Source organism: Malaclemys terrapin, chromosome 12 (genome assembly GCF_027887155.1).
Source record: "Malaclemys terrapin pileata isolate rMalTer1 chromosome 12, rMalTer1.hap1, whole genome shotgun sequence".
NCBI classification, from domain to species: Eukaryota; Metazoa; Chordata; order Testudines; family Emydidae; genus Malaclemys; species Malaclemys terrapin.
The window spans coordinates 50,086,774-50,111,382 of record NC_071516.1 but is presented as its reverse complement, the minus strand read 5'-3'; the positions used below and the strand labels follow the sequence as shown (position 1 = coordinate 50,111,382).

The 24,609-nt window shown below is 63.6% G+C and overlaps 1 protein-coding gene across 3 annotated transcripts in view; it reads right to left on the bottom strand.

Annotated features, from left to right (window-relative positions):
* Positions 1-22,417, bottom strand: part of CARMIL3 (capping protein regulator and myosin 1 linker 3) — a 36,652-nt gene extending 14,235 nt beyond the window's left edge. For 2 of the 3 annotated variants that reach the window (XM_054044880.1, XM_054044882.1), the window contains exons 1-28: positions 22,335-22,417; positions 18,233-18,327; positions 17,610-17,660; positions 17,231-17,290; positions 16,655-16,776; positions 15,661-15,740; positions 15,485-15,555; positions 14,928-15,001; positions 13,246-13,321; positions 11,803-11,891; positions 11,504-11,598; positions 9,516-9,602; positions 9,254-9,363; positions 8,428-8,505; positions 8,226-8,302; positions 7,906-8,010; positions 7,690-7,759; positions 7,272-7,353; positions 7,072-7,168; positions 6,104-6,158; positions 5,804-5,976; positions 5,098-5,166; positions 3,665-3,758; positions 2,949-3,047; positions 2,569-2,700; positions 1,213-1,326; positions 748-923; positions 471-558 (exon numbers count right to left, since the gene is read on the bottom strand). In XM_054044880.1, coding sequence (XP_053900855.1) covers positions 471-558; positions 748-923; positions 1,213-1,326; positions 2,569-2,700; positions 2,949-3,047; positions 3,665-3,758; positions 5,098-5,166; positions 5,804-5,976; positions 6,104-6,158; positions 7,072-7,168; positions 7,272-7,353; positions 7,690-7,759; positions 7,906-8,010; positions 8,226-8,302; positions 8,428-8,505; positions 9,254-9,363; positions 9,516-9,602; positions 11,504-11,598; positions 11,803-11,891; positions 13,246-13,321; positions 14,928-15,001; positions 15,485-15,555; positions 15,661-15,740; positions 16,655-16,776; positions 17,231-17,290; positions 17,610-17,660; positions 18,233-18,327; positions 22,335-22,374 — 2,559 coding nt within the window. In that variant the 5' untranslated portion in view covers positions 22,375-22,417. The remainder of the gene's footprint in view (positions 1-470; positions 559-747; positions 924-1,212; positions 1,327-2,568; positions 2,701-2,948; positions 3,048-3,664; positions 3,759-5,097; positions 5,167-5,803; positions 5,977-6,103; positions 6,159-7,071; positions 7,169-7,271; positions 7,354-7,689; positions 7,760-7,905; positions 8,011-8,225; positions 8,303-8,427; positions 8,506-9,253; positions 9,364-9,515; positions 9,603-11,503; positions 11,599-11,802; positions 11,892-13,245; positions 13,322-14,927; positions 15,002-15,484; positions 15,556-15,660; positions 15,741-16,654; positions 16,777-17,230; positions 17,291-17,609; positions 17,661-18,232; positions 18,328-22,334) is intronic. The other variant, XM_054044881.1, reaches the window with a different exon arrangement.
* Between the last annotated feature and the right edge of the window lie 2,192 nt (positions 22,418-24,609).

The window sequence follows — 24,609 nt, the reverse complement described above, 5'->3', positions numbered from 1 at the left end:
CTAGGGGTAATGCAGTGGGAGCAGGGGGATGGGGCTGTGGGGTGTATGAGGGCTGGTGCGGGGCTGAGAGTCTCAGGGGGCGGCGAGGGTCAGTGCTGGGGGTGACTGTGGGGGCCTGGGGTGACTCTGGTGGGTGGGGATATCTGTGGGGGACTGGGGTCACTGTGGGGGGCTGGGGGTCTCTGGGGGGGGGCTGGCAGTCAGTGTGGGAGTCTGGGGGGTGGCTAGGGGCCTGGGGGTCATTGGGGGGCTGGGGTCACTGTGGGGGGCTGGGAGCCAGTGTAGGGGGCTGGGGGGTCATTGGGGAGCTGGGGTCACTGTGAGGGTCTGGGGGTGACTGGGAAGTCTGGGGGGGTCACTGTAGGGTCTAGAGGGTCTTTGGGGGGCTGGGGGGTCACTGTAGGGGGTTGGGGGTGACTGGGGGGGCTGGGGAATCAGTGTGGGGGGCTGGGAGTCCTTGGGGGGCTCACCAGGATCTTGTGGGTGCTGTACAACTCCTCCAGCAGCTCCTCCACAATGGAGTTGGTGAGATACGTCACCACAGACAACTTCACCTCGCTGGGGACAAACGGGGGAGGGGGGTCAGAGACTGGGCAGCCCCCGGGGCACCCCAAGCTGCCAGATCCACAGTGCTCCCCATCCCCCTAAACCCCCACCCAGCCCTCCTTGGGGACCCCCCCATACACTCACTGCCCCCTCCACCCACAGCTCCCACTCCTGCCCCCCCGTCCCCGCTCCCCGACTCACTTCAGCTTGTTCTGGATGTCCTGCCCGGCCTGCTCCAGCAGCGCCCCCCGGATGAAGTTGCGGGGCACGGTCACCCGCTCTGACACGGCCCCTAGCATCTTGTTGTGGCCCTCGGCAGCCTGCATGGCCCTGGGGCAGAGCTCCTGGGTCAGCGTCACCATGGACTCCAGGATCACCTGGGAGGGACCCCACCGGTCAGAGAGGGGGGCCCCCAAAACACTGTCACCCCCAAGTGCCCCAGAGCTGGTCCCCCCACACTGAGCCCCCCAACTCCTCAGTGAGACCTGGGGTCCCCCAAAACTGAACCCCCAACCCTCCTAATGAGACTCAGGGTCCCCCAACCCTCCTAATGAGACCCAGGGTCCCCCCAAACTGAGCCCCTCAATCCCACCAATGAGACCTGGGGTACCCCCACACTGAGTCTCCCAACCCCCCCAGGGAGACCCAGGGTCCCCAGCTCATCACCTGCAGCTCCTTGTCGACGGCCTTGGAGACCTCATTGGCCACGGACTCCAGTCGCTGTCGGACGGGCCCGTCGCTCGCCAGGATGTGTCCCAGTTCGTAGAGGCTGGGGAACAGCTGGGGGGGGAGAGCGTACAGAGAGGGGCGGGGTGAACAGGGACAGATTTGCGCAGGGGGAGGGGCAGTAGCATAGCTAGGGGGGTGCAAGGGAAGCAGCCACTTCCCCCACCTTTCCAAAAGTGGCCGGAGGAGCGGGGGGGAAAGGGGGCGGCATGCGGCTGGCAGCCGCGGCTGGAGGAGCGAGGGGGGACGCAGGCTGGCGGCCCACAGCGCGGCCGGCAGCCATGGGGGGGCGGCGGGCGCGGCCGGAGGAGCGAGGGGGGGGTGTGGCACGGCGCGGCCGGAGGAGCGGGGGGGGCGCAGCATGGCGGCCGGCAGCCGTGGCCAGAGGAGCGAGGGGGGGTGTGGCACGGCGGGGCCGGAGGAGCCATGGGGGGAGGGGCGGAGCGGCCGGAGGAGGAGCCAAGGGGGCGTGGCCAGAGGAGGAGCCAAGGGGGGGCGCTTTTTTATGTTTGCTCCCCCTCCTCTTAGAAGCTGGCTACGCCACTGAGCTGTGGCAACATCTGGGGAGTTTGTTCCTAGGCCAGGGATGGAGGATCCAGCTATGTACAGCTGTGGCAACACTTGGGGTGACTGTGTCCCACGAGGGATAGAGGATACAGCTGTGGCAACATCTGGAGAGCTAGTGTCTGCCTGGGAATAGAGGATCCAGACCTGGCAACATCTGGGGAGCTTATTCCTGGGCCAGGGATAGAGGCTACAGCTGTGGCAACATCTGGAGTGGTAGTGGTCTAGTTTCTGGCTGAGGATAGACGGTCCAGATGTGTCAACATCTGCAGAAACAGTGTTTAGCCAGGGATATGGAATACAGCTGTGGCAACATCTGGTGACTTAGTGACTGGGCCAGAGATGGAGGATGCAGCTGTGCAGACAGTGGCCACCAGAGGATACAGTTGTAGCATCTTTGGGGAGGTAGTTTGTATCTGGCAATGGAAGAGCCAGATGTGTCAACATCTGCAGACGCCGTGTCAGGGACACGGGATACAGCTGTGGTAACATCTGGAGAGCTACCGTCTGGGCCAGCAGGACTGAATGTGGCCTCAGCTAGAGGAGGCAGTGTTCAGACAAGGGTGCTGTGTACAGATGTGGGGAACATCTGGGGAGAGGAGAGAGAGAGAAGAAAGGCAGGCAGAAAGTGAGACCAAGGGGAAGGGGATGGGAGGGAGGAACAGGGGCCGGACCGAGAGGGGTGGGGATGGAGGGAATGGGGCAGGGCCCGGACGGAGGCGTCTCTCTCACCGCCCGCGAGTTCTTGGCCTCCTTCATGAGCTCCCGTGCGTAGAGCACCTCCTCCTGGACGGTATCGGCAGGGCAGCTGTGCAGAGCCCTCACCTCTTCCTGGACCCGCAGGCACAGCCGTCTGATCATCTGCTGAGGGACAGGGCTATTAGCAAAAACCCCGGAGCCAGCCGGGACCCCCGCCCTGGGGCCGGATCAGAACCAGCGCCCCCTAGAGGGGAAAGGCCCCGTGTCCCATTCCCGGCCTCCCTGAGCCAGCCAGTCCCACCCTGGAGCTGGCGCCCCCCAGAGGGGAAAGGCCCTGTGTCCCATTCCCCACCCCCCGGAGCCAGTCAGCCCCCTGCCCGTGGGGGACGGTACGGGGAGATGGGAACGTTTACTTGCTCGGCGCTGCTGGTGCCGATCCCCTGCTGGAGTCGGAACGCCTGCTCCTGGGAGAACTTCTGGGAATGGCCATTTCGGAGGAGGCACCATTGGATCTGGGGGGGGAGGGAAGGGAGAGAAGCAGATGAGAGTCCCCTTGTGATCCTCCCTGTCACGGAGTGTGGGGGAGTCAGGGCCCGGCACCCCCCACTTCCTGCGATTCACTGGGACTCTCAGCCAGCCAGTGACACAGAAGGTTTATTAGCCGACAGGACCACAGCGTAGAACAGAGCTCGTAGGTACCAGCAACAGGACCCCTCAGTCAGGTCCAGCTTGGTGGGTAGGGAGTCAGACCCCGGTTCTGGGCCTCCCTCCGTTTCCCCAGCCAGCTCCAAACTGAAACTCTCCAGCCCCTTCTCTGGCCTTTGTCTCTTTCCTGGGCCAGGTCACCTGATCTCTTTGTTCTCCAACACCTTCAGTTGGCACCTTGCAGGGGAGGGGCCCAGGCCATCAGTTGCCAGGAGACAGGGCGTCGGCCATTCTCTGGGCAGACACCATCACACCTGCCCTCTAGGGCTCTGCAACAATCACACACCCTTATCCCACCCCCTAGATACTTAAGAAATGCATAGGGGAAACTGAGGCACCCACACAGTATTCAGAAAAAACATTAAGAACATTCCCACTTTGTCACACCCCCACCCCCTCCCACCAAGCTCCGGGCTCTACCCACCTTCTGCCACACTTCGTCCGTCCTCTCTGGGGCACTGCGGTAAGCAGCTGTGATGTCGCTCATGGGGAAGGACATGTACTTCAGGGTGTAGTTGCTGTAGGGAGGGGTATGAGGTTAAATGGGAGGGGGTGTTGGGAAAGGGCCCCCCAGATACCCAGCGACTTACCCTTCATATCTGTCAGAGTTATGGTCTCACTTCCTCCCAGGTATCTAACCTCCCCCTCCCACTGTTATCACACACCCCATCTCCCCATTATCACCCCCTGTTCCTCCTCCAGTCACCCTCCAACCAACTTCTTGTCTGCCCATTATCCCAGGCATTGTTCACCTCCCTCTTATCATCCAGCCATCCCAACAACCCAACCCAAACACCCACCACTCCAATGACCCTTCCAATATCCCAGGCCAACTCCACCCAACCCAGGACCCAACCCAATTCCACACAACCAAAAACCCAACTCAACTCCACCCAACCAAGGACCCAACCCAATTCCACACAACCAAAAACCCAACCCAACTCCACCCAACCAAGGACCCATCCCAATTCCACACAACCAAAAACCCAACCCAACTCCACCCAGCCAAGAACTCAATCAAACTCCACCCAACCAAGGACCCAACCCAACTCCACCCAACCAAGGACCCAAGCCAACTCCACGCAACCAAAAACCCAAGCCAACTCCACCCAACCAAGGACCCAACCCAACTCTACCTAACCAAGAACCCAACCCAACTCCACCCAACCAAGGACCAAACCCAACTCCACCCAACCAAGGACCCAAGCCAACTCCACTCAACCAAGGACCCAACCCAACTCTACCTAACCAAAAACCCAAGCCAACTCCACCCAACCAAGGACCCAACCCAACTCTACCTAACCAAGAACCCAACCCAACTCCACCCAACCAAGACCCCAACCCAACCCAACATACTTAACCACTAATTCAATCCAACTCAGCCCAACCTAACCCAACTCTATGCAAGTAATAATCCAATCCAACTCAAGCTAATCCGACTCTATTCAACCAATAACCCAAGCCAACTGAACCAAACCAATAACCCAACCCAACCCAGGCCCATTCAGTAACCCACCCACCCACCCAATAATACCAACCAACCCAACAAATGCACCAGTAATCCACTCCAACAACCCAATCACCTACTCAACAACCTAACTGCCTCAACTCAACACAACCAATCCACCCCCCAACTCAACTCAAAACCATCCAGACAACTCTGCCAGTTCACACACGTCCCCAGTAAAAACGAATTACAAACAATTAAGCAGCAAGCAGGCATTAAACACCTGAGAAATGACACCTGTTATCAATGCTAACACTAAGCATGCAGACTGACGATGAGGTGCAGGTTGGGGGGCACCCCTGAGATGTCAGGGGCTGACTCTCAACCAGGAAGTCCCCCTCCAGACTCACTTCTCCAGGGCTCGGGCGACATCATGGAAGCCAAGTGCTGTCGTGTTGTTCCGGTCCCAGGCGATGCTCCTGCAAAGGGGAGATCCAGGCAGGGTCACCCAATATTGGGGTCCTTCTTGCCCCCCACTGTGATGACACACCAGATGAAACCCTGTTCCCTGCCTTGGCTAATACAAACTGTCCACCCTCCTCCGCTCCAGTGGAACCCCCTTCCCCACATTCTCCAGTAAGGACCCCCTCTTCTGCTGTCCCCACCAATGGCTCTCTCCTCCCCTCCTCCCTCCAACAGGGCCCCCCTTCCGTATCCCCTCCTGTGCTTCCTAGTCCCATGGGATCCTTCCCCTCAGTTCTCCCCTCCCTACCCCAATCCCTGCTCCTGCCCAGTGCCAGCCCCTCTCCCAACCCCCAAACCCCCCACTTCTCCTGACAGAACCCCACAAGTCCCAACCCCCCTGCAAATCTCCCAATGGGACTCCCTCCCCTGGCCCACCCAGTGAGACCCCCTCACGCCAGCCCCAATCCCCCCCACTCTCCTGCCATTGAGAGCCCCGCTACCCCACCCCCTCAATCTGCACCCACTTCCCTTGCTCGGACTTTACTTCCTCCCCCAACCCCAATCCCCCCCATGAGACCCCCTCCCCCACCCAGCCCCCTGATGGGACCTCCTGCTGCATCCCAGTGTCCCCTTCCTTCCAGGAGCCCCCACCGGAGGGTGCTGTTGATCTGCAAGGCCTTGGACAGCATCTTGGCCCCCAGGTCCTCCATGCCGTTCCCACTCAGGTCCACCTTGCTCAAGCAGGTATTACTGCCAAGGGCATTGATGAGGATGCTGGTCCGGGACTTCAGCCGTGAATCGGCCACGGAGAGAGACTGCAGGGACTGGGGGGAGAGAGGGGAGTCAGCCCTGGTATCCCCTGCCCCCCACAACTCTGCTGGTTCCCCTGAATCCCGATCCATAGCCCCCTGCCTTAGAGCAAAGTTCACTTTTCACGAAGGACAGACTCACACAATCTTCCTCCTGAATCAGCTGTATGATCTTGTGAAGTATCTCCTCCAGCGTCCTGGACAGAGAGAACACAGAGGCCGGGCTTAAGCACCCAGAGGGGTGAGACAAGGCTGGGAGGTAAATTCACCAGTCCAACCACTGACTTGGCTGTAAGCTAAACAGGAACTTGCTAATTTTTCTAGGACTCTTATTCCAGAGCCCTTCCCTTCATGTTCTAAGTTGGGTGGGTTCTGGATTGCTGGACTCTACAGCATCCACCTCAGCAGAGTTGCAACATTGCTTGGCTAGTGTTCTAGGTGCCCTGTTCTAGACCCTTTCCCGTGTTCTAGACTGGGCATGTTCTGGATAATTGGGTTCTATAGATTCAAACTCAGTAGACTCATAACATTGCTTGGCTAGTCTTCTAGGTCATCCATGCTGTATCACTTCCTTCCATGCTCTAGGCTTGGTGGGTTTCTGTATAACTGGACTTCATAACATCAACCTAATCAGAGATGCAAAACCTCTTGGCCAGCTTTCTAGGTCACCCAGCTGGGGAGGTTCTAGATAGCTTTTCTACTTCCACTATTCTCCATTTCTTTCAGATGTTTGCAGCATAGTCTAATTGCTCTAGAATGGTTCCCATTGGGCACCGATGCTCATCCAGTGGGTCTAGAAGGTTCTAATGGAGCCCAGCACCCATCCAATGAGTCTAGAATGGGTCCCATGGAGCCCAATGCCCATCTAAAGGGTGTAGAATGGGTCCCATGGGTCCATTGCCCATCCACTGGGTCTAGAAAGGGTCCCATGGAAGCCAGCATCCATCCAATGAGTCTAGACTGGGTCCCATGGAGCACAACCTCCTCACTAGAGAAGGTGAACTCGGAGGAAAATAGGTTTAGAACAGGCTCCTCAAGGACCTCTCTCTCCCGTGGAGGAGAGGGCGAATGAGACGGGACAGAAGGTGGACGACAGAAGTGTTCACCCACCGGGACTTGACGCTGAAGTTCTTGCCCAGCCAGAGGTGTTTGAGGGATTTGTTCTTGCCCAGAGCAGGGACCAGCGTCAGCAAATCGGAGTCGAAACCTGGAGCGAGTGGTGGGAGAAGAGGAACGTCAGGGGAGCTGAGATACTGTCCCCTCCCCCAGGGCAGGGATACAGGGACTCGAGGGCAGGTGGACAGACTCACCGTTGTCGGAGATGTCTAGGCTCCCCACGGCAGTGACCCCCGGGAGCTGCTCCTGCAGGACCTGAGCCCCCGGCGAGCGCAGCTGAGAGAGAGAGAGTGAGTGAATGAGAGAGTGGAGGAGGGAAAGAAGGAACGATTGAAAGAACAAGGGAACAACACTGGGAGGGAAAGAACGAGGGAACGAGAGAACGAGACGGGGAGAGGAAGAATGAGAAAACGAGACAGGTGAGAAAGAACGAGAGAATGAGGGACTGAGATGGGGAGGGAAAGAACGAGGGAATGAGAAATAACGACAGAACGAGATGGGGAAGTAAAGAAAGAATTAACAGACGGCCCCCTCCCCCACCAACCGTAACAAGGCCCCCGGCAGCCTCCCCCACCCCACAACGCACAGCCCCCTCCCGGCCCCCCCCCTCACCTCGCAGCCGCTCAAGTCCAGATGAACGTCACTCAGGTGGGTGTTGGCCGAGAGACCCTGGAACAGAGACCTGGGGAACGTGGGGTTAATGGGGGCAGAGGGGGTGACTCCCACTAGCCCCGTCCACCTCCCTCACTAGCTTCCCCAACACACAGCGAGAAGGGGCGCGGGGACACACACACGCACACACACACGCACACACACACGCTCACTCACCTCAAGGCTTCCAGGGCCATTCTCATGCCCGACAGGCTCACGTAGTTCAGTGTGTAGGCGCTAGAGAAGAATTGCTTGAAGGACAGCTGGGAGTCCTTGGCTTTCCTAGAGACAGAGACAGGCCGGGAGCCCCCAGAATTAAGGGGGGGCCTGCCCCAGAGGGACCCTGATCCCTGTGGAAAGGGCGCGCAAGGAGGCACAAAGGGGGGGTCAGTCTAACTGGGATCCCCCTTGCTGGGAAGTTGGGGTGCAGGGGAGGAGTATACCTGATGGGGACTCCACAGCTAGGAAATGGGGGGCGGGGGGACCCCAACACTTACCTGTGCGAGAAGGTGTTCCGGGAGAGGTTGAGGTAGCTAAGCCGAGTGCAGCATCCATGCAGCAGGGCCCCAAATAACTGGGGGGGACAGAGAGAGAAAGCGATCGAACCCCCAGCTCCCCACAATGCCCCCGGCAGGCCCCTCCCCCCAGCCAGGGCTACTGCCCCCCCCCCCCCGACACCCCCGGCTGGTCGCCCCTCACCACGTCGACGGCGCAGTCTGTGCCCGACAGCTCGAGGCGGACGAGGGCGTTGGGCTGGGCCAGGAAGGAATAAAAACCCTGAGGGAGGAGAGAGGGAACGAAACGGAGCGATGGATGGAGCTGGGGGGGCTGTCTGTGCCCCACAGAGCCCCCGCTCCCTGCCCCACGGCGCCTGCTGCCCAGCTCCCATCTCCCTGCCCCACAGTGCTCCCTACCCAGCCCCCCGGTGCCCCCTGCCTCGTTCCCTGCCCCACAGCGCCCGCTGCCCAGCCCCCACCTCCCTGCCCCACGGCGCCCCCTGCCCAGCTGCCATCTCCCTGCCCCACAGCGCTCCCTGCCCAGCCCCTCACTGCCCCCTGCCTCGCTCCCTGCCCCACGGTGCCCGCTGCCCAGCTCCCACCTCCCTGCCCCACAGCGCCCCCTGCTCTGCTCTCTTCCCCACGGCACCCCCTGCCCAACCTTCCACCCCCTGCCCCATGGCACCCACTGTCCCGCTCCCTGCCCCATGGCGCCCCCTGTCCCGCTCTCTGCCCCACAGCGCCCCCTGTCCCGCTCCCTGCCCCACGGCGCCCCCTGCCCAACCTTCCACCCCCTGCCCCATGGCACCCACTGTCCCGTTCCCTGCCCCACGGTGCCCCCTGTCCCGCTCTCTGCCCCACGGCGCCCCCTGTCCCGATCTCTGCCCCATGGCACCCACTGTCCCGCTCTCTGCCCCATGGCGCCCCCTGTCCCGTTCCCTGCCCCACGGTGCCCCCTGTCCCGCTCTCTGCCCCACGGCGCCCCCTGTCCCGATCTCTGCCCCACGGTGCCCCCTGCTGTCACTCACGTTGGCCTCCTCGCCGCCCAGCAGCCCGGGGTTTTTGCTGAGGTCCAGGTGCTGCAGGGAACTGCTGAAGGCCGGGTTGGCCCCCAGGGTCTGACAGAGCCCGGCCAGCCCTGGGAGGGGACGAGGAGGGTAAGTTGGTCCCAGCCCATCCCCCACCCTGCCCCCCAGGCCAGAGAACTTCTCCCTCCCCCACTGTGCCCACAGATCTCCCCCCCCACCAACCACCTGCCCTTCCCCACCCCTCCCCCCAGCCCCCCGGTACCTTTCGGGGTGACCCCGGTCTTGCAGAGCCCGAGCTGCCGCAGCCCCCTGGGGAAGTAGAGGAATTGCTGGCTCAGGGAGATGAGACCTGTGCGGGGGAGGGGAAGGGAAGAGATTAGTGGGGCCTGGGGGGGTGAGAGCAGAGATGGGGGCAGGACGGGGGAGAACACAGGGGGATGCTGGGGCCTGGGGGGATATTGAGGGTGCTGAAAGTTGTCAGGAGCTGGGGGACATTGGGGGGTGCCTGGGGGAATGCTGGGGGGTGCTGGGGGGTGTTCGGCACAGGGTGACACTGGGGGCAGTAGGGGGCTCGGGGAACATTGGTGAGAGCTGGGGTGTGCCAGGTGCTGGGGGACACTGGGGCAGTGGGGGGCTGGGGGATACTGAGGGGGACATTGGAGCTGCTGGGGGGACACGGGGGGGGCTGGGGTGCATTGGGGAGAGCTAGGGGGTGTCCAGCGCTGGGTGACACTGGGGGCAGTGGGGACCTGGGGGATACTGGGGGGACATTGGAGCTGCTGGGGGAACACTGGGGGGTGCTGAGGGGTGTGAGGTGCTGGGGGACACGGTGGCAGTGGGGGGCTGGGGGATACTGGGGGGGACATTGGAGGTGCTGGGGAACACTGGGGGGTGCTGAGGGGTGTGAGGTGCTGGGGGACACGGGGGCAGGGGGGAGCTGGGGGATACGGGGGGACATTGGAGGTGCTGGGGGACACTGGGGGGTGCTGAGGGGTGTGAGGTGCTGGGGGACACCGGGGTAGGGGGGGCTGGGGGATACTGGAGGGACATTGGAGGTGCTGGGGGACACTGGGGCAGTGGGGGGCTGGGGGATACTGGAGGGACATTGGAGGTGCTGGGGGAACACTGGGGGGTGCTGAGGGGTGTGAGGTGCTGGGGGACACGGGGGCAGTGGGGGGCTGGGGGATACTGGGGGGACATTGGAGGTGCTGGGGGACACTGGGGGGTGCTGAGGGGTGTGAGGTGCTGGGGGACATGGGGGCGGGGGGGGCTGGGGGATACTGGGGGGGCAGTGGAGGTGCTGGGGGACACTGGGGGGTGCTGAGGGGTGTGAGGTGCTGGGGGACACCGGGGCAGGGGGGGGCTGGGGGATACTGGAGGGACATTGGAGGTGCTGGGGGACACTGGGGGGTGCTGAGGGGTGTGAGGTGCTGGGGGACACCGGGGCAGGGGGGGGCTGGGGGATACTGGAGGGACATTGGAGGTGCTGGGGGAACACTGGGGGGTGCTGAGGGGTGTGAGGTGCTGGGGGACACGGGGGCAGTGGGGGGCTGGGGGATACTGGGGGGACATTGGAGGTGCTGGGGGAACACTGGGGGGTGCTGAGGGGTGTGAGGTGCTGGGGGACACGGGGGCAGTGGGGGGCTGGGGGATACTGGGGGGACATTGGAGGTGCTGGGGGACACTGGGGGGTGCTGAGGGGTGTGAGGTGCTGGGGGATACTGGAGGGGCAGTGGAGGTGCTGGGGGACACTGGGGGGTGCTGAGGGGTGTGAGGTGCTGGGGGACACCGGGGCAGTGGAGGGCTGGGGGATACTGGAGGGACATTGGAGGTGCTGGGGGACACTGGGGGGTGCTGAGGGGTGTGAGGTGCTGGGGGACACGGGGGCGGGGGGGGCTGGGGGATACTGGAGGGACAGTGGAGGTGCTGGGGGACACGGGGGCGGGGGGGGCTGGGGAATACTGGGGGGACATTGGAGGTGCTGGGGGCAGGGCCGGCTCCAGGCACCAGCTTAACAAGCAGGTGCTTGGGGCGGCCAAGGGAGAGGGGCGGCACCTGCGGCAATTCGGGGGCGGCAGGTCCCTCCCTCCCTCTAGGAGCGAAGGACCTGCCTCTGAACTGCCAATCGCGGCTTTTTTTTTTTTTTTTTTTTTGCTTGGGGCGGCAGAAATGCTGGAGCCGGCCCTGGCTGGAGGGTGCGGGGAGTGTCAGGTGCTGGGGGCCAGCTGGGGGGCACTGGGGGGTCCCCACCTTTGTCCTCGATCTGGTTGTGTGACAGCACCAGGCTGTGCAGGGCCGAGCTGGGGTTGTCTCCCAGAGCGTAGGTCAGTTTGAGCGCGAAGTCCCTGCGCCAGAGAGAGAAGGGGGTTGACGCCCTGAACCCCGAACCCCAGCCCCTCCCCCCAACCCAGCCAGTCCCTGTCCTGGGGTCGGATCAGAGCCGGCGCCCCCTAGAGGGGACAGGCCCCGTGCCCCAGTCCCTGCCCTGGGGCCGGGTGGGAGCCGGCACCCCCTAGAGGGGAGCGGGGGTTTTGGGGGGGCTCACTCACGTTTTTAACCCCGCATTGTCCAGCACCAGCTCCTCCAGGTGATGGGACTTGCTGAGTGTGTGCAGAACCTGCTCGGAGACCTCGGAGCCCTGGGGACAGGGAAGGAGACAGAGAGCGCAGGGGAGAGATGCGCCGACCCCCCGGCCGAGGAACGGGGGGTGCTGGGGAGGCATATCTCCCTGGAATGCGTAGGGGGGCAATTCTGGGCTTGCAGGGGATGGGTTGGGTGGCAGGGTGATTTGAGGGCACAGAGGGTGGTTTGGGGATTTCGTGTGGTTTTGGGGCTGCAGGGGATGAATTGGGGGCTGAGGCAGTTTTGGGGTACAGGGCAGTTTGTGCGCATAGAGGAGGAGGGATTTGGGGGTACAGAGAATTTTCATGGGTAGAGAAGGGGTTTGGGATTGACGCTGGGTTGTGGGGTGCAGGGGAATGTTTCAGGGCACAGACAAGTGCTCTGGAGTTCAGGGGATTTGGGGGTACAGAGAGATGACACAGAAAAGTTTCAGGGTATAGAGGAGGGTTTGGGCTACAGAGGGATGGGATTTGGGGTGCAGAAGGGAATTTTGGGGTACAGATGGAGGTTGGGGGTGTAGAGGAGGGTTTCTAGGCACAGGGTGGCTTTTGGGGCACAGACCAGGATTTTGGGATGTAGGCGGTTTGGGGCATGGGATTTTGGGGCAGGTTTTTGGGGTGCCAGGGTGGGATATGGGGCATAGAGGAGGAAGAGGTTGGGGACCAGGAGATGTTTTGGGGTGCAGGGGAATGTTTCAGGGCATAGTGAGGATTTGGGGGCAGAGGGGCAGGATTTGGGGTTCAGAGGAATTTGGGGGTTCAGTGGAGATTGTGTCCAGGGAACTTTGAGTCAAGGGTAGGTTTTTGGGTCCAGGGGTGGGTTATAGTGAACAGGGGCGTGTTTGGGGGCACAGGGTGGGTTTTGGGGACCCAGTGCAGATGTTTGGGCCCAGGGGTGGGTTTGGGGCCATGGGGAAGGTTTGGGGGTACAGGGGTGGGTTTGGGGGCACAAGGATGGGGTTTGGGGGCCCAGGGCAGATTTTGGGGCACAGGGGTGTGTTTGGGGGCACAGGGGTGGGTTTTGGGGCCATGGGGCAGGTTTGGGGGCACAGGGTGGGTTTTGGGGGCCCAGGGCAGATTTTGGGGCACAGGGGTGTGTTTGGAGGCACAGGGGCAGGTTTGGGGCACAGGGCAGATTTTGGGGCACAGGAGCAGGTTTTGGGGACTCAGGGCAGATGTTGGGGCACAGGGGTGTGTTTGGGGGCCATGGGGCAGGTTTGGGGGTACAGGGTGGGTTTTGGGGGCACAGGGGTGTGTTTGGGGTCCAGGAGCAGGTTTGGGGGCACAGGGGTGTGTTTGAGGGTCATGGCGCAGGTTTGGGGGCCAAGGGCAGATTTTGGGGCACAGGGGTGGGTTTGGGGAGGTACCTACCAGCCTCAGGTCCTTGCAGTGCAGTCGCGTGAACCAAGGGTTGTAGGCGAGGGCGGCGACGATCAAGGCTAGATCCCTGTGGGGAGAGTCACAGGGAAGGGGGTGAGCACCTCCACATCTGCCAGCACCCTCACTGTGCTGATGGGGGAAGGGTGCCCCAGGAGGGTCTGATAGGGCGAAGAGGGGCTGGGGTGTCTGTGGGGATGTAGAGTATTGGGGTACTGGCAGGTGGGTTTGGGGGTATAGGTGGGTTTCAGAGGTCTAGGGAGTATTGGGGTGTTGGGTTGGGGTACAGGGGTATTGGGGTGCTGGGAGTGGGTACTGAGAGCACAGGTGGGTTGGAGCACTGGATTTTTGTGGGTACAGGGGTATTGGGATATAGGGCTATCAGGGTGCTGGCAAGGGGTATTGGGGTACAGGCAGGTTGGGGTGCCATTTTTGTGGGTCTGGGGGTATCGAGGTACAGGTGGGTTGCAGTACCATTTTTGGGGACCGGGGTACAGGGGAAATCAGGGTATCAGAGAAGGGGGTATCGAGGTACAGGCAGGCTGGAATACCAGTTTTTGGGGTTGCAGGGTGTTAGAGAGCAGGGATATCAGGGTGCAGCAGTATCGGGATATGGGGTATCAGGGTATGTGGGCATCTGGTACTGGGTATCAGGGCGAAGGTGGGTTGGGGTACTGTTTTTTGGGGTACAGGCTATTGGGGTATCAGGGTACAGGGAATCTGGGTGCAGGGTCCTGGGTCACATGTATTGGGGTACAGGGTACCAGGTGTCACGGAGTATGGGGGACTCAGGGCCCTGCACCCCCGGCTTCCTGCGATTCACCATAACTCTCAGCCAGCCAGTAAAGCAGAAGGTTTATTTAGATGACAGGAACACAGTCCAAGACAGGTCCCACAGGCACAGACAACAGGACCCCCTCAGTTGGGTCCATCTTGGGGTCTCAGGGCGCCCCAGCCCCATTGGGAGGTCAGAGCCCCGTCTGCCTCCCAGCCAGCTCCCCAGCCAGCTCCTGAAACTCTCCCTTCAGCGACCCCTCCCACGGCCTTTGTTCAGTTTCCCGGGCAAAGGTGTCACCTGGCCTCTAACCCCTTCCTGGGTTCTCATGTTACCTGCTCAGGTATTCTCCGGTCAGTCTCCCACCCCCCAGTGCAGACTATCCTAGCCACACTCCCCTGGCAGCATTCACAGACCACAGTAAGAACAGTCCCAGTTCGTCACACCACGGCATGGGGTATCGGGTAAAGGTGGGTTGGGGTACTGGGTTTTGGGGGCCCAGTGGTATCAGGGTACAGGGGGCATTGGGGCACAACGTATCAGGGAAGGGGTTATTGGGGTACAGGTGGGTTGTGGTACTGGTTTTAGGGAGTGCTGGGGTAGGGGTGCAGTGTATTGGGGTGCATGTGGGTTGGGGTACTGGTTTTGGGGGGTATAAGGTACCAGGGTACAGGTGAGTCGGGGTACAGGTAGGTTGGGGTTCCAGGTTTTGGGGGTGCAGGGGTATCAGGGCATGGGATATCGGGGCACAGGGAGAATCGGGCTATGGGGGAATTGGGGTGAAGAGTTATTGGGGTACAGGTGGGTTGGGGATCCAGGTATTGAGGGTGAAGGGGTATTGGGGCATGGGGAATTGGGGTGCAGGATTATTGGGGTACAGGGGACATCGGGGGTCTCTCACCGGCTTTCCAGGTGGCTGAAGTCCAACAGGTTGAATTCCCGATTGTCAGCCGAGTGGTAGATGGTGTCGACATCCTGGAAAGGGGGGAGGGAGGGTGAGAGAAATGGGGGGACCCCATGTCCCCCACCCAAGAGCCCTGGGCAAAAGGACCCACCCCTTCCCCCCACTGCCTCCTCCAGCCCCTCCTCTGCCTTCCCCCTCCCCTCCCCCCATGCCCCCAGACCCCCATGCCTACCCACTGCACCTCCTCTGCCTTCCCCTGTCCCCCACACTCCCCAGCCCCCCATACCTACGCATTGCACCTCCTCGCCCCCCATACTCCCCGGCCCCCCCATAGCTACCCACTGCACCTCCTCCGCCTTCCCCTCCCCCCTCCCCCTGCCTCCCACACTTCCCAGCCCCCCCATAGCTACCCACTGCACCTCCTCCGCCTTCCCCTCCCCCCTCCCCCCGCCTCCCACACTTCCCAGCCCCCCCATACCTACCCACTGCACCTCCTCCGCCTTCCCCTCCCCCCTCCCCCCGCCTCCCACACTTCCCAGCCCCCCCATACCTACCCACTGCACCTCCTCCCGACAGCACAGCCCGTTGTAGTCGCACAGGGCGGCGTAGGTCTCGGAGAACCCCCCTGCCAGGGAGACAGACAGAGCCATGGACGTCAGTGTAGGGGGGCTCCCTGGCCCCCTCCCTGCCCCCCCAGTCCCTTCCCCTCCGGTCTCTCCCCCCCACTCACCGCAGATGCTGTGGCTGGTGGAAGTCGAACTCTCGGAGTTGGGGGACGTGTCCCGGGGGGTCTCGGGGGTCCTCAGACAGCTGGGGGGGCACAGTGTCAGGATGCCTGGGTTCTATCCCATCCCCCGCTCCGTGCAGCCCAGCGCCCCCTGCCCAGCCCCCCGCTCCCTGCAGCCCGGCACCTTCTACTAAGCCTCCTACTCCCTACAGCCCAGCGCCCCCTAGTGCCCCCTCGCTCCCTGCAGCCCAGCGCCCCCTAGTGCCCCCCACTCCCTGCAGCCCAGCGCCCCCTAGTGCCCCCCCGCTCCCTGCAGCCCAGCGCCCCCTAGTGCCCCCCCGCTCCCTGCAGCCCAGCGCCCCCTAGTGCCCCCCACTCCCTGCAGCCCAGCGCCCCCTAGTGCCCCCCCGCTCCCTGCAGCCCAGCGCCCCCTAGTGCCACCCCCCGCTCCCTGCAGCCCAGCGCCCCCTAGTGACCCCCATGTTCCCTGCAGCCCAGCGCCCCCTAGTGCCCCCCCGCTCCCTGCAGCCCAGCGCCCCCTAGTGCCCCCCACTCCCTGCAGCCCAGCGCCCCCTAGTGATCCCCATGCTCCCTGCAGCCCAGCGCCCCCTAGTGCCCCGCCGCTCCCTGCAGCCCAGCGCCCCCTAGTGCCCCCCCGCTCCCTGCAGCCCAGCGCCCCCTAGTGCCCCCCCGCTCCCTGCAGCCCAGCGCCCCCTAGTGACCCCCATGTTCCCTGCAGCCCAGCGCCCCCTAGTGCCCCGCCGCTCCCTGCAGCCCAGCGCCCCCTAGTGCCCCCCTGCTCCCTGTAGCCCAGCGCCCCCTAGTGCCCCCCCGCTCCCTGCAGCCCAGCACCCCCTAGTACCCCCCCGTTCCCTGCAGCCCAGCGCCTCCTAGTGCCCCCCGTTCCCTGCAGCCCAGCGCCCCCTAGTGCCCCCCCGCTCCCTGCAGCCCAGCGCTCCCTGCTGCCCCCCACCCAGCCCCCTGGGGCCGCACTCACCCCGCCGTGGGGCTGGGGAAGATCTTGCTGAGAGCTCTGTTGACGTGCTGGGTGACCTGGTCGGCACTGGCCGGGCTGGGGAATTTGAAGCTGTAGGTGGCTTTCTCCGTGTCCACCAGGATCTGAGAGACAGGGAGGGGGACGCCGGGGGGGAGATGGGGTGGGGGGTTGGCGGGTCGAGGAGGGAATGGGGGGGTAGAGGGAAGACAGTGGGAACATTTCTCACCAAACACAAATTATTCCCACTACCAAGAGCCAATTAATTAATAGACTCCCCACCACTACCCGACAGTGTGTGTGAGGGGAGGGGCGGGGGGCCAGCAGGGGGCGCTGTCCCTGGGCTGGGGGGGCAGTAACAGAATGGGGGGGGGACACACAGGGCAGGGGGCCAGCAGGGGGCGCTGTCCCTGGGCCGGGGGGGGGGCAGTAACAGAATGGGGGGGGACACAGGGCAGGGGGCCAGCAGGGGGCGCTGTCCCTGGGCCGGGGGGGCAGTAACAGAATGGGGGGGGACACACAGGGAGGAGGGCCAGCAGGGGGCGCTGTCTCTGGGCCGGGGGGGGGGGGGGCACTTACCTGGCAGTGGTTTATTGTGTTTAACGTTCGAATTTCCAAGACATTGAAGGAGCTTTCGACCTGGGGAGAGATGGGAGAAATGAGTGTGAGTCTGTCCGTGTGTGTGTGTGAGTGTGTCCGTGTGTGTGTCCGTGTGTGTGTCCCCGTGTGAGTGTGTCCGTGTGTGTCCTTGTGCGTGTGTGTGGTCCGCGTGTGTGTCCGTGTTTGTCTGAGTGTGTCCGTGTGTGTGTGAGTGTGTCCGTGTGTGTCCTTGTGTGTGTGTGTGGTCCGCGTGTGTGTCCGTGTTTGTCAGAGTGTGTCCGTGTGTGTGTGTGTGTGTGTGTGTGTGTGTGTCCCTGTGCCCCCTGCTGGCCGGGCCCCAGGTGCGTCTCACACTCACCTTGGCCGGCACTTTCAGGCCGAAGAGGTGGAGCCGCCAGGCCGTCAGCACCTGTGGGGAACAAGCAGCTCCCGTGAAACAAGTGTGGGGAGATGCCGCGATTCCCCCCCGGCACTGGGCTCAGAGCGCAGTCAGCCCCGGGGAGAACAATGTCCGAGCTTCTGGGGTGACCCATGGACAGAGGATCCTGAGGGGCACCGGCAGGGTGGGAGTGAGGGGCACCGGCAGGGCTGGGCTAGCAGGGGCTGTGGGTCGGGAGTGAGGGGCATTGGCAGGACGGGGGGGCAGGGCTGGGCTAGGAGGGGGCTGTGGGTCGGGAGTGAGGGGCACCGGCAGGGCTGGGCTGGCAGGGGCTGTGGGTCGGGAGTGAGGGGCATTGGCAGGATGGGGGGGCAGGGCTGGGCTAGGAGGGGGCTGTGGGTCGGGAGTGAGGGGCACCGGCAGGACCGGGGGGCAGGGCCGGGCTGGCAGGGGGCTGTGGGTCGGGAGTGAGGGGCACCGGCAGGGCTGGGGGGCAGGGCTGGGCTGGCAGGGGCTGTGGGTCGGGAGTGAGGGGCACCGGCAGGGCTGGGGGAGGAGGAATGGAGGGAGAGACAGCCCCACCCCACCCTCCGGTAACTCACCAACACACGATCCTCAAACTTCTTGGGCTTGGTTTCAAGCTTCACCTTCAGCAGCAGAGGGTTGGGCGGGCGGCTCAGGACCTTGCGAATGCTGTCTGCAAAGGGGGGAGAAGATCAATGCCTGGTGCCCCCCCAGCCCCGTCCCCAGCAGGGTGGGACCCCGCAATTCACCTCCCAGCCCCCGCAACAGGGTCTGTGGCAGGGGGCACCAGGCCACAGGGAGCGGGGGCAGCAGGGAGTGCTGGGCTGAAGGGAGAAGGGGGCAGCAGGGGGCACAGGGCTGTAGGGAGAAGGGGGCAGCAGGGGGCGCTGGGCTGCAGGGAACGGGGTAGCAGGGGGCGCCGGGCTGCAGGGAGAAGGGGGCAGCAGGGGGCGCTGGGCTGCAGGGAGAAGGGGCAGCAGGGGGCGCCGGGCTGCAGGGAGAAGGGGCAGCAGGGGGCGCTGGGCTGCAGGGAGAAGGGGGCAGCAGGGGGCACTGGGCTGCAGGGAGAAGGGGCAGCAGGGGGCGCTGGGCTGCAGGGAGAAGGGGGCAGCAGGGGGCGCTGAGCTGTAGGGAACGAGGGCAGCAGGGGGCGCTGGGCTGCAGGGAGAAGGGGGCAGCAGGGGGCGCTGGGCTGCAGGGAGAAGGGGGCAGCAGGGGGCGCTGGGCTGCAGGGAGAAGGGGCAGCAGGGGGCGCTGGGCTGTAGGGAGAAGGGGGCAGCAGGGGGCGCTGGGCTGTAGGGAACGAGGGCAGCAGGGGGTGCTGGGCTGTAGGGAGAAGGGGGCAGCAGTGGGCGCTGGGCTGCAGGGAAGGGGGGCAGCAGGGGGCGCTGAGCTGTAGGGAACGAGGGCAGCAGGGGGTGCCGGGCTGCAGGGAGAAGGGGGCAGCAGGGGGCGCTGGGCTGTAGGGAGGGGGGCGCCGGGCTGCAGGGAGAAGGGGGCAGCAGGGGGCGCTGGGCTGCAGGGAGAAGGGGGCAGCAGGGGGTGCCGGGCTGCAGGGAGAAGGGGGCAGCAGGGGGCGCTGGGCTGCAGGGAGAAGGGGGCAGCAGGGGGTGCCGGGCTGCAGGGAGAAGGGGACAGCAGGGGGCGCTGAGCTGTAGGGAACGAGGGCAGCAGGGGGTGCTGGGCTGTAGGGAGAAGGGGGGCAGCAGTGGGCGCTGGGCTGCAGGGAAGGGGGGCAGCAGGGGGCGCTGAGCTGTAGGGAACGAGGGCAGCAGGGGGTGCCGGGCTGCAGGGAGAAGGGGGCAGCAGGGGGCGCTGGGCTGTAGGGAGGGGGGCGCCGGGCTGCAGGGAGAAGGGGGCAGCAGGGGGTGCCGGGCTGCAGGGAGAAGGGGACAGCAGGGGGCGGCGGGGCTGTAGGGAGTGGGGGAGTCAGTAGGGGGCGCTGGGCTGTAGGGAGCGGGGGCAATAGGGGGCTCCGGGCTGTAGGGAGCGGGGGCAGCAGGGGGCGCTGGGCTGCAGGGAGAAGGGGGCAGCAGGGGGCACTGGGCTGCAGGGAGAAGGGGGCAGCAGGGGGCGCTGGGCTGCAGGGAGAAGGGGGCAGCAGGGGGCGCTGGGCTGCAGGGAGAAGGGGGCAGCAGGGGGCGCCGGGCTGCAGGGAGCGGGGGCAGCAGGGGGCGCCGGGCTGCAGGGAGAAGGGGGCAGCAGGGGGCGCTGGGCTGCAGGGAGAAGGGGGCAGCAGGGGGCGCTGTGCCATGGGGTGTCTCGCCCAGCAGGGAGAAGCCAGTGGGGGGCAGGGACAGGAAGTGAAACCACGATTCAGTCACTTCTGCTGGATGCCGCTACCCGATGCACTTAAAAAAGGAAACCCACACACACCGGAAAACAGGATGGGGCCCACGGGGCGGCTGATGGAACCGCCCTGCCCCCCAGGTGCCCCTCACTCCCCACCCACAGCCCCTGCTAGCCCAGCCCATGTTAGGATTACGGGTACTGTTTTTGGGGTCCCCTTTCGGGGGAAACGGTGACCCCAGTGGGATGAGGGATTCCCAGGGTCATTCCAGCCCCACTGTGGCTGGAGCCGAGGCGGCGCTGGGGTATGTCAGTGTGTCTGGAACAAGGGGACCAGACAGCAAGTGTGAATCATGGCAGGGGAGGGGGAGGTAAGACAAAGCCCCTGATATCGGGGCGCTGGGCACCCTAGTTTGTAACAGTGTCTGTGACCGGCTGTGTGCACTACAGGGGCTGTGTGGCATGGAGGGAGAGGGGGTGTGTGTGTGGGATAGATAGATAGATAGATAGATAGATAGATAGATAGATAGATAGATAGATGGGGTGGCTGGGGATAGATAGATAGATAGATAGATAGATAGATAGATAGATAGATAGAGGGGGTGGATGGGGATCGATAGATAGATAGAGGGGGTGGATGGGGATAGATAGATAGAGGGGGTGGATGGGGATAGATAGATAGATAGATAGATAGATAGATAGATAGATAGATAGATAGATAGAGGGGGTGGATGGGGATAGATAGATAGATAGAGGGGGTGGATGGATGGATGGGGATAGATGGATAGATGGATGGACGTGGTTAGATGTATCAGACTCCGGGTGCGTCTGGTTTATTTCGCTGTCAGGCCCCCAGTGTGGGGTTTGTTTGTCAGTTGTTGTGTTGCCGGCTGTGGGTGTCAGCGTGTGGCAGAGCTGGTGCTGGGGTGTGGGTGTATGTTTCACTAGAGCTAGGCTGAATTATCACTGGGCTCTGGGTGCATGCATGTGTGTGCGGGTCTGTGTCATGTGCGTGTCCGTGTGTGTCTAGCTGTGTTTAGATTGCTGGCAGGCAGCCTGACATCCCCCACTCTCTGCCTGTCACAACCTGAGATGTCACAACTCTTCCGCCAAAGCCACAGCGAAGGCCAGAATCTGGCAGGGTGGGTGGGAAGCAGGGCCGCGTCGGGCAGAGAGGAACCAGCCCTCGCACGGACCCAGGCCGCAGGATGCAACCGACAGCAGCCACACTGCCAGATCTGCACCCCAGCTACAAGAGAACCCAGGAGTCCTGGCTGCTCCAACCACTAGACCCCACAGACCTCCCACAGCTGGGGAGAGAACCCAGGAGTCCTGGCTCCCAGACCCCACCCCTGCTCTAACCACTAGACCCCACAGACCTCCCACAGCTGGGGAGAGAACCCAGGAGTCCTGGCTCCCAGCCCCCCTGCTCTGACTCACCAGACCCCACTGCCCAGAATCCAGGGCACCATTCACCCAGGAAGGGGGGATGCACAGGGGATGGGAGGATTGGGGGGGGGGGGAGAAATGGATGTGGGGGGGGGGGGTCTGTGGCGATGGCCAGGAGATGGATGGGGGCGGGGGAATGGGAGGGGTGAGGTGGGCTGCTGGGATGGCCAGAGGATGGGGTCGGACTGTGGTTGGGGGTGGAGAGATGGGGAGAGATGGGGCAGGGAGTGGGGGACTGGGGGGGCAAGGGTGGGGGACGGACAGGGGGCTGGGGAATGGGGGGGCTGGGAGAGATGGCGTGGGGGATGGAGCGGGCTGGGGGTGGGAGACGGACAGGGGTGGGGGGCTGGGGAATGGGCGCTGGGGCAGATGGGGCGGGGGATGGAGGGGGCAGGTGGCTGGGGGCGGGGGAATGGGAGGCTGGAGGGGGCGGGGGATGGAGGGGGCTGGGGGTGGGGGACGGACAGGGGTGGGGGGCTGGGGAATGGGCGCTGGGGCAGATGGGGCGGGGGATGGAGGGGGCAGGTGGCTGGGGGCGGGGGAATGGGAGGCTGGAGGGGGGCGGGGGATGGAGGGGGCTGGGGGTGGGGGACGGACAGGGGTGGGGGGGCTGGGGAATGGGCGCTGGGGCAGATGGGGCGGGGGATGGAGGGGGCAGGTGGCTGGGGGCGGGGGAATGGGAGGCTGGAGGGGGCGGGGGATGGAGGGGGCTGGAGGTGGGGGATGGACAGGGGTGGGGGGCTGGGGCAGATGGGGCGGGGGACGGGGGCTGGAGGGAGCAGGTGGCTGGGGGCGGGGGAATGGGGGCTGGGGCAGATGGGACGAGGGCTGGGGGTGGGGGACGGACGGGGGTGGGGGGCTGGGGCAGATGGGGCGGGGGAATGGGAGGCTGGAGGGGGCGGGGGCTGGAGGGGGCAGGAGAAGCCCCCCCCCACGCGGTACCTTGCAGGTCCCGGGCGAGGTCCCCCGCCGGCCGGGCCATGGCAGCTGCGGGGCCGGAGCCACATGCCGGGGCCGGGCGCAGGCAGCAGCGGAGTCTGCGCAACCCCCCCCCCCACCCCGCGGTATCAGCTGGGCAGGCGCTGAGCTCCCCCCCCATCTTCCTCCTCCCCCCCGCGTCCCCCCCGCATCTTCCTCCCCCCCCCCGCATCTTCCTCCCCCCCCGCGTCCCCCCCGCATCTTCCTCCTCCCCCCGCATCTTCCTCCTCCCCCCCGCGTCCTCCCCCGCATCTTCCTCCTCCCCCCGCATCTTCCTCCTCCCCCCCCGCGTCCCCCCCGCATCTTCCTCCTCCCCCCGCATCTCCCCCCCCTTGCCCCGCACCTTTCGCGTCCCCCCTCCCGCCCCGGGCATCCTCCTCCCCCACCCCAGGTACCAGCTGGGCAGGCGCTGAGCTCCCCCCCCGCCCTGAGCATCCTCCCCTTGTGAGCTCCCCCTACACCATGATAGCGTAGACGGGGGTGTCTATAGGAAATTATAGGGGGTATCTATATGGTACATAGGGGTGTCTGTAGGGATAGATGGGGGTGTCTATGGGGGTTAATAGGGGTCTCTATAGGGGTAGACATGGGTCTCTATAGGGGTACATGGGGGTGTCTATGGGGTAGATGGGGTGTCTACAGGGGTAGGTGGGGATGTCTATAGGGTAAGACAGGGGTGTCTATGGGGTAGATGGGGTGTCTATAGGGGTAGGTGGGGATGTCTATAGGGGAAGACAGGGAGTGTCTATGGGGTAGATGGGGTGTCTACAGGGGTAGGTGGGGATGTCTATAGGGGAAGACAGGGGGTGTCTATGGGGTAGATGGGGTGTCTACAGGGGTAGGTGGGGATGTCTATGGGGTAGACAGGGAGTGTCTATGGGGTAGATGGGGTGTCTACAGGGGTAGGTGGGGATGTCTATAGGGGAAGACAGGGGGTGTCTATAGGGTAGATGGGGTGTCTATGGGGTAGATGGGGGGTCTACAGGGGTAGGTGGGGATGTCTATAGGGGTAGACAGGGGGTGTCTATGGGGTAGATGGGGTGTCTACAGGGGTAGGTGGGGATGTCTATAGGGGAAGACAGGGAGTGTCTATGGGGTAGATGGGGTGTCTACAGGGGTAGGTGGGGATGTCTATAGGGGAAGACAGGGGGTGTCTATGGGGTAGATGGGGGGTCTACAGGGGTAGGTGGGGATGTCTATAGGGGAAGACAGGGGGTGTCTATGGGGTAGATGGGGGGTCTACAGGGGTAGGTGGGGATGTCTATAGGGGAAGACAGGGGGTGTCTATGGGGTAGATGGGGGGTCTACAGGGGTAGGTGGGGATGTCTATAGGGGAAGACAGGGGGTGTCTATGGGGTAGATGGGGGGTCTACAGGGGTAGGTGGGGATGTCTATAGGGGAAGACAGGGGGTGTCTATGGGGTAGATGGGGGGTCTACAGGGGTAGGTGGGGATGTCTATAGGGGAAGACAGGGGGTGTCTATGGGGTAGATGGGGGGTCTACAGGGGTAGGTGGGGATGTCTATAGGGGAAGACAGGGGGTGTCTATGGGGTAGATGGGGGGTCTACAGGGGTAGGTGGGGATGTCTATAGGGGAAGACAAGGGGTGTCTATGGGGTAGATGGGGTGTCTACAGGGGTAGGTGGGGATGTCTATAGGGGAAGACAGGGGTGTCTATGGGGTAGATGGGGTGTCTACAGGGGTAGGTGGGGATGTCTATAGGGGAAGGACAGGGGGTGTCTATGGGGTAGATGGGGTGTCTACAGGGGTAGGTGGGGATGTCTATAGGGGAAGACAGGGGGTGTCTATGGGGTAGATGGGGTGTCTACAGGGGTAGGTGGGGATGTCTATAGGGGAAGACAGGGGGTGTCTATGGGGTAGATGGGGTGTCTACAGGGGTAGGTGGGGATGTCTATAGGGGAAGACAAGGGGTGTCTATGGGGTAGATGGGGTGTCTACAGGGGGTAGGTGGGGATGTCTATAGGGAAGACAGGGGGTGTCTATGGGGTAGATGGGGTGTCTACAGGGGTAGGTGGGGATGTCTATAGGGGAAGACAGGGGGTGTCTATAGGGTAGATGGGGGTGTCTACAGGGTAGGTGGGGATGTCTATAGGGGAAGACAGGGGGTGTCTATGGGGTAGATGGGGTGTCGACAGGGGTAGGTGGGGATGTCTATAGGGGAAGACAGGGGGTGTCTATGGGTTAGATGGGGGTGTCGACAGGGGTAGGTGGGGATGTCT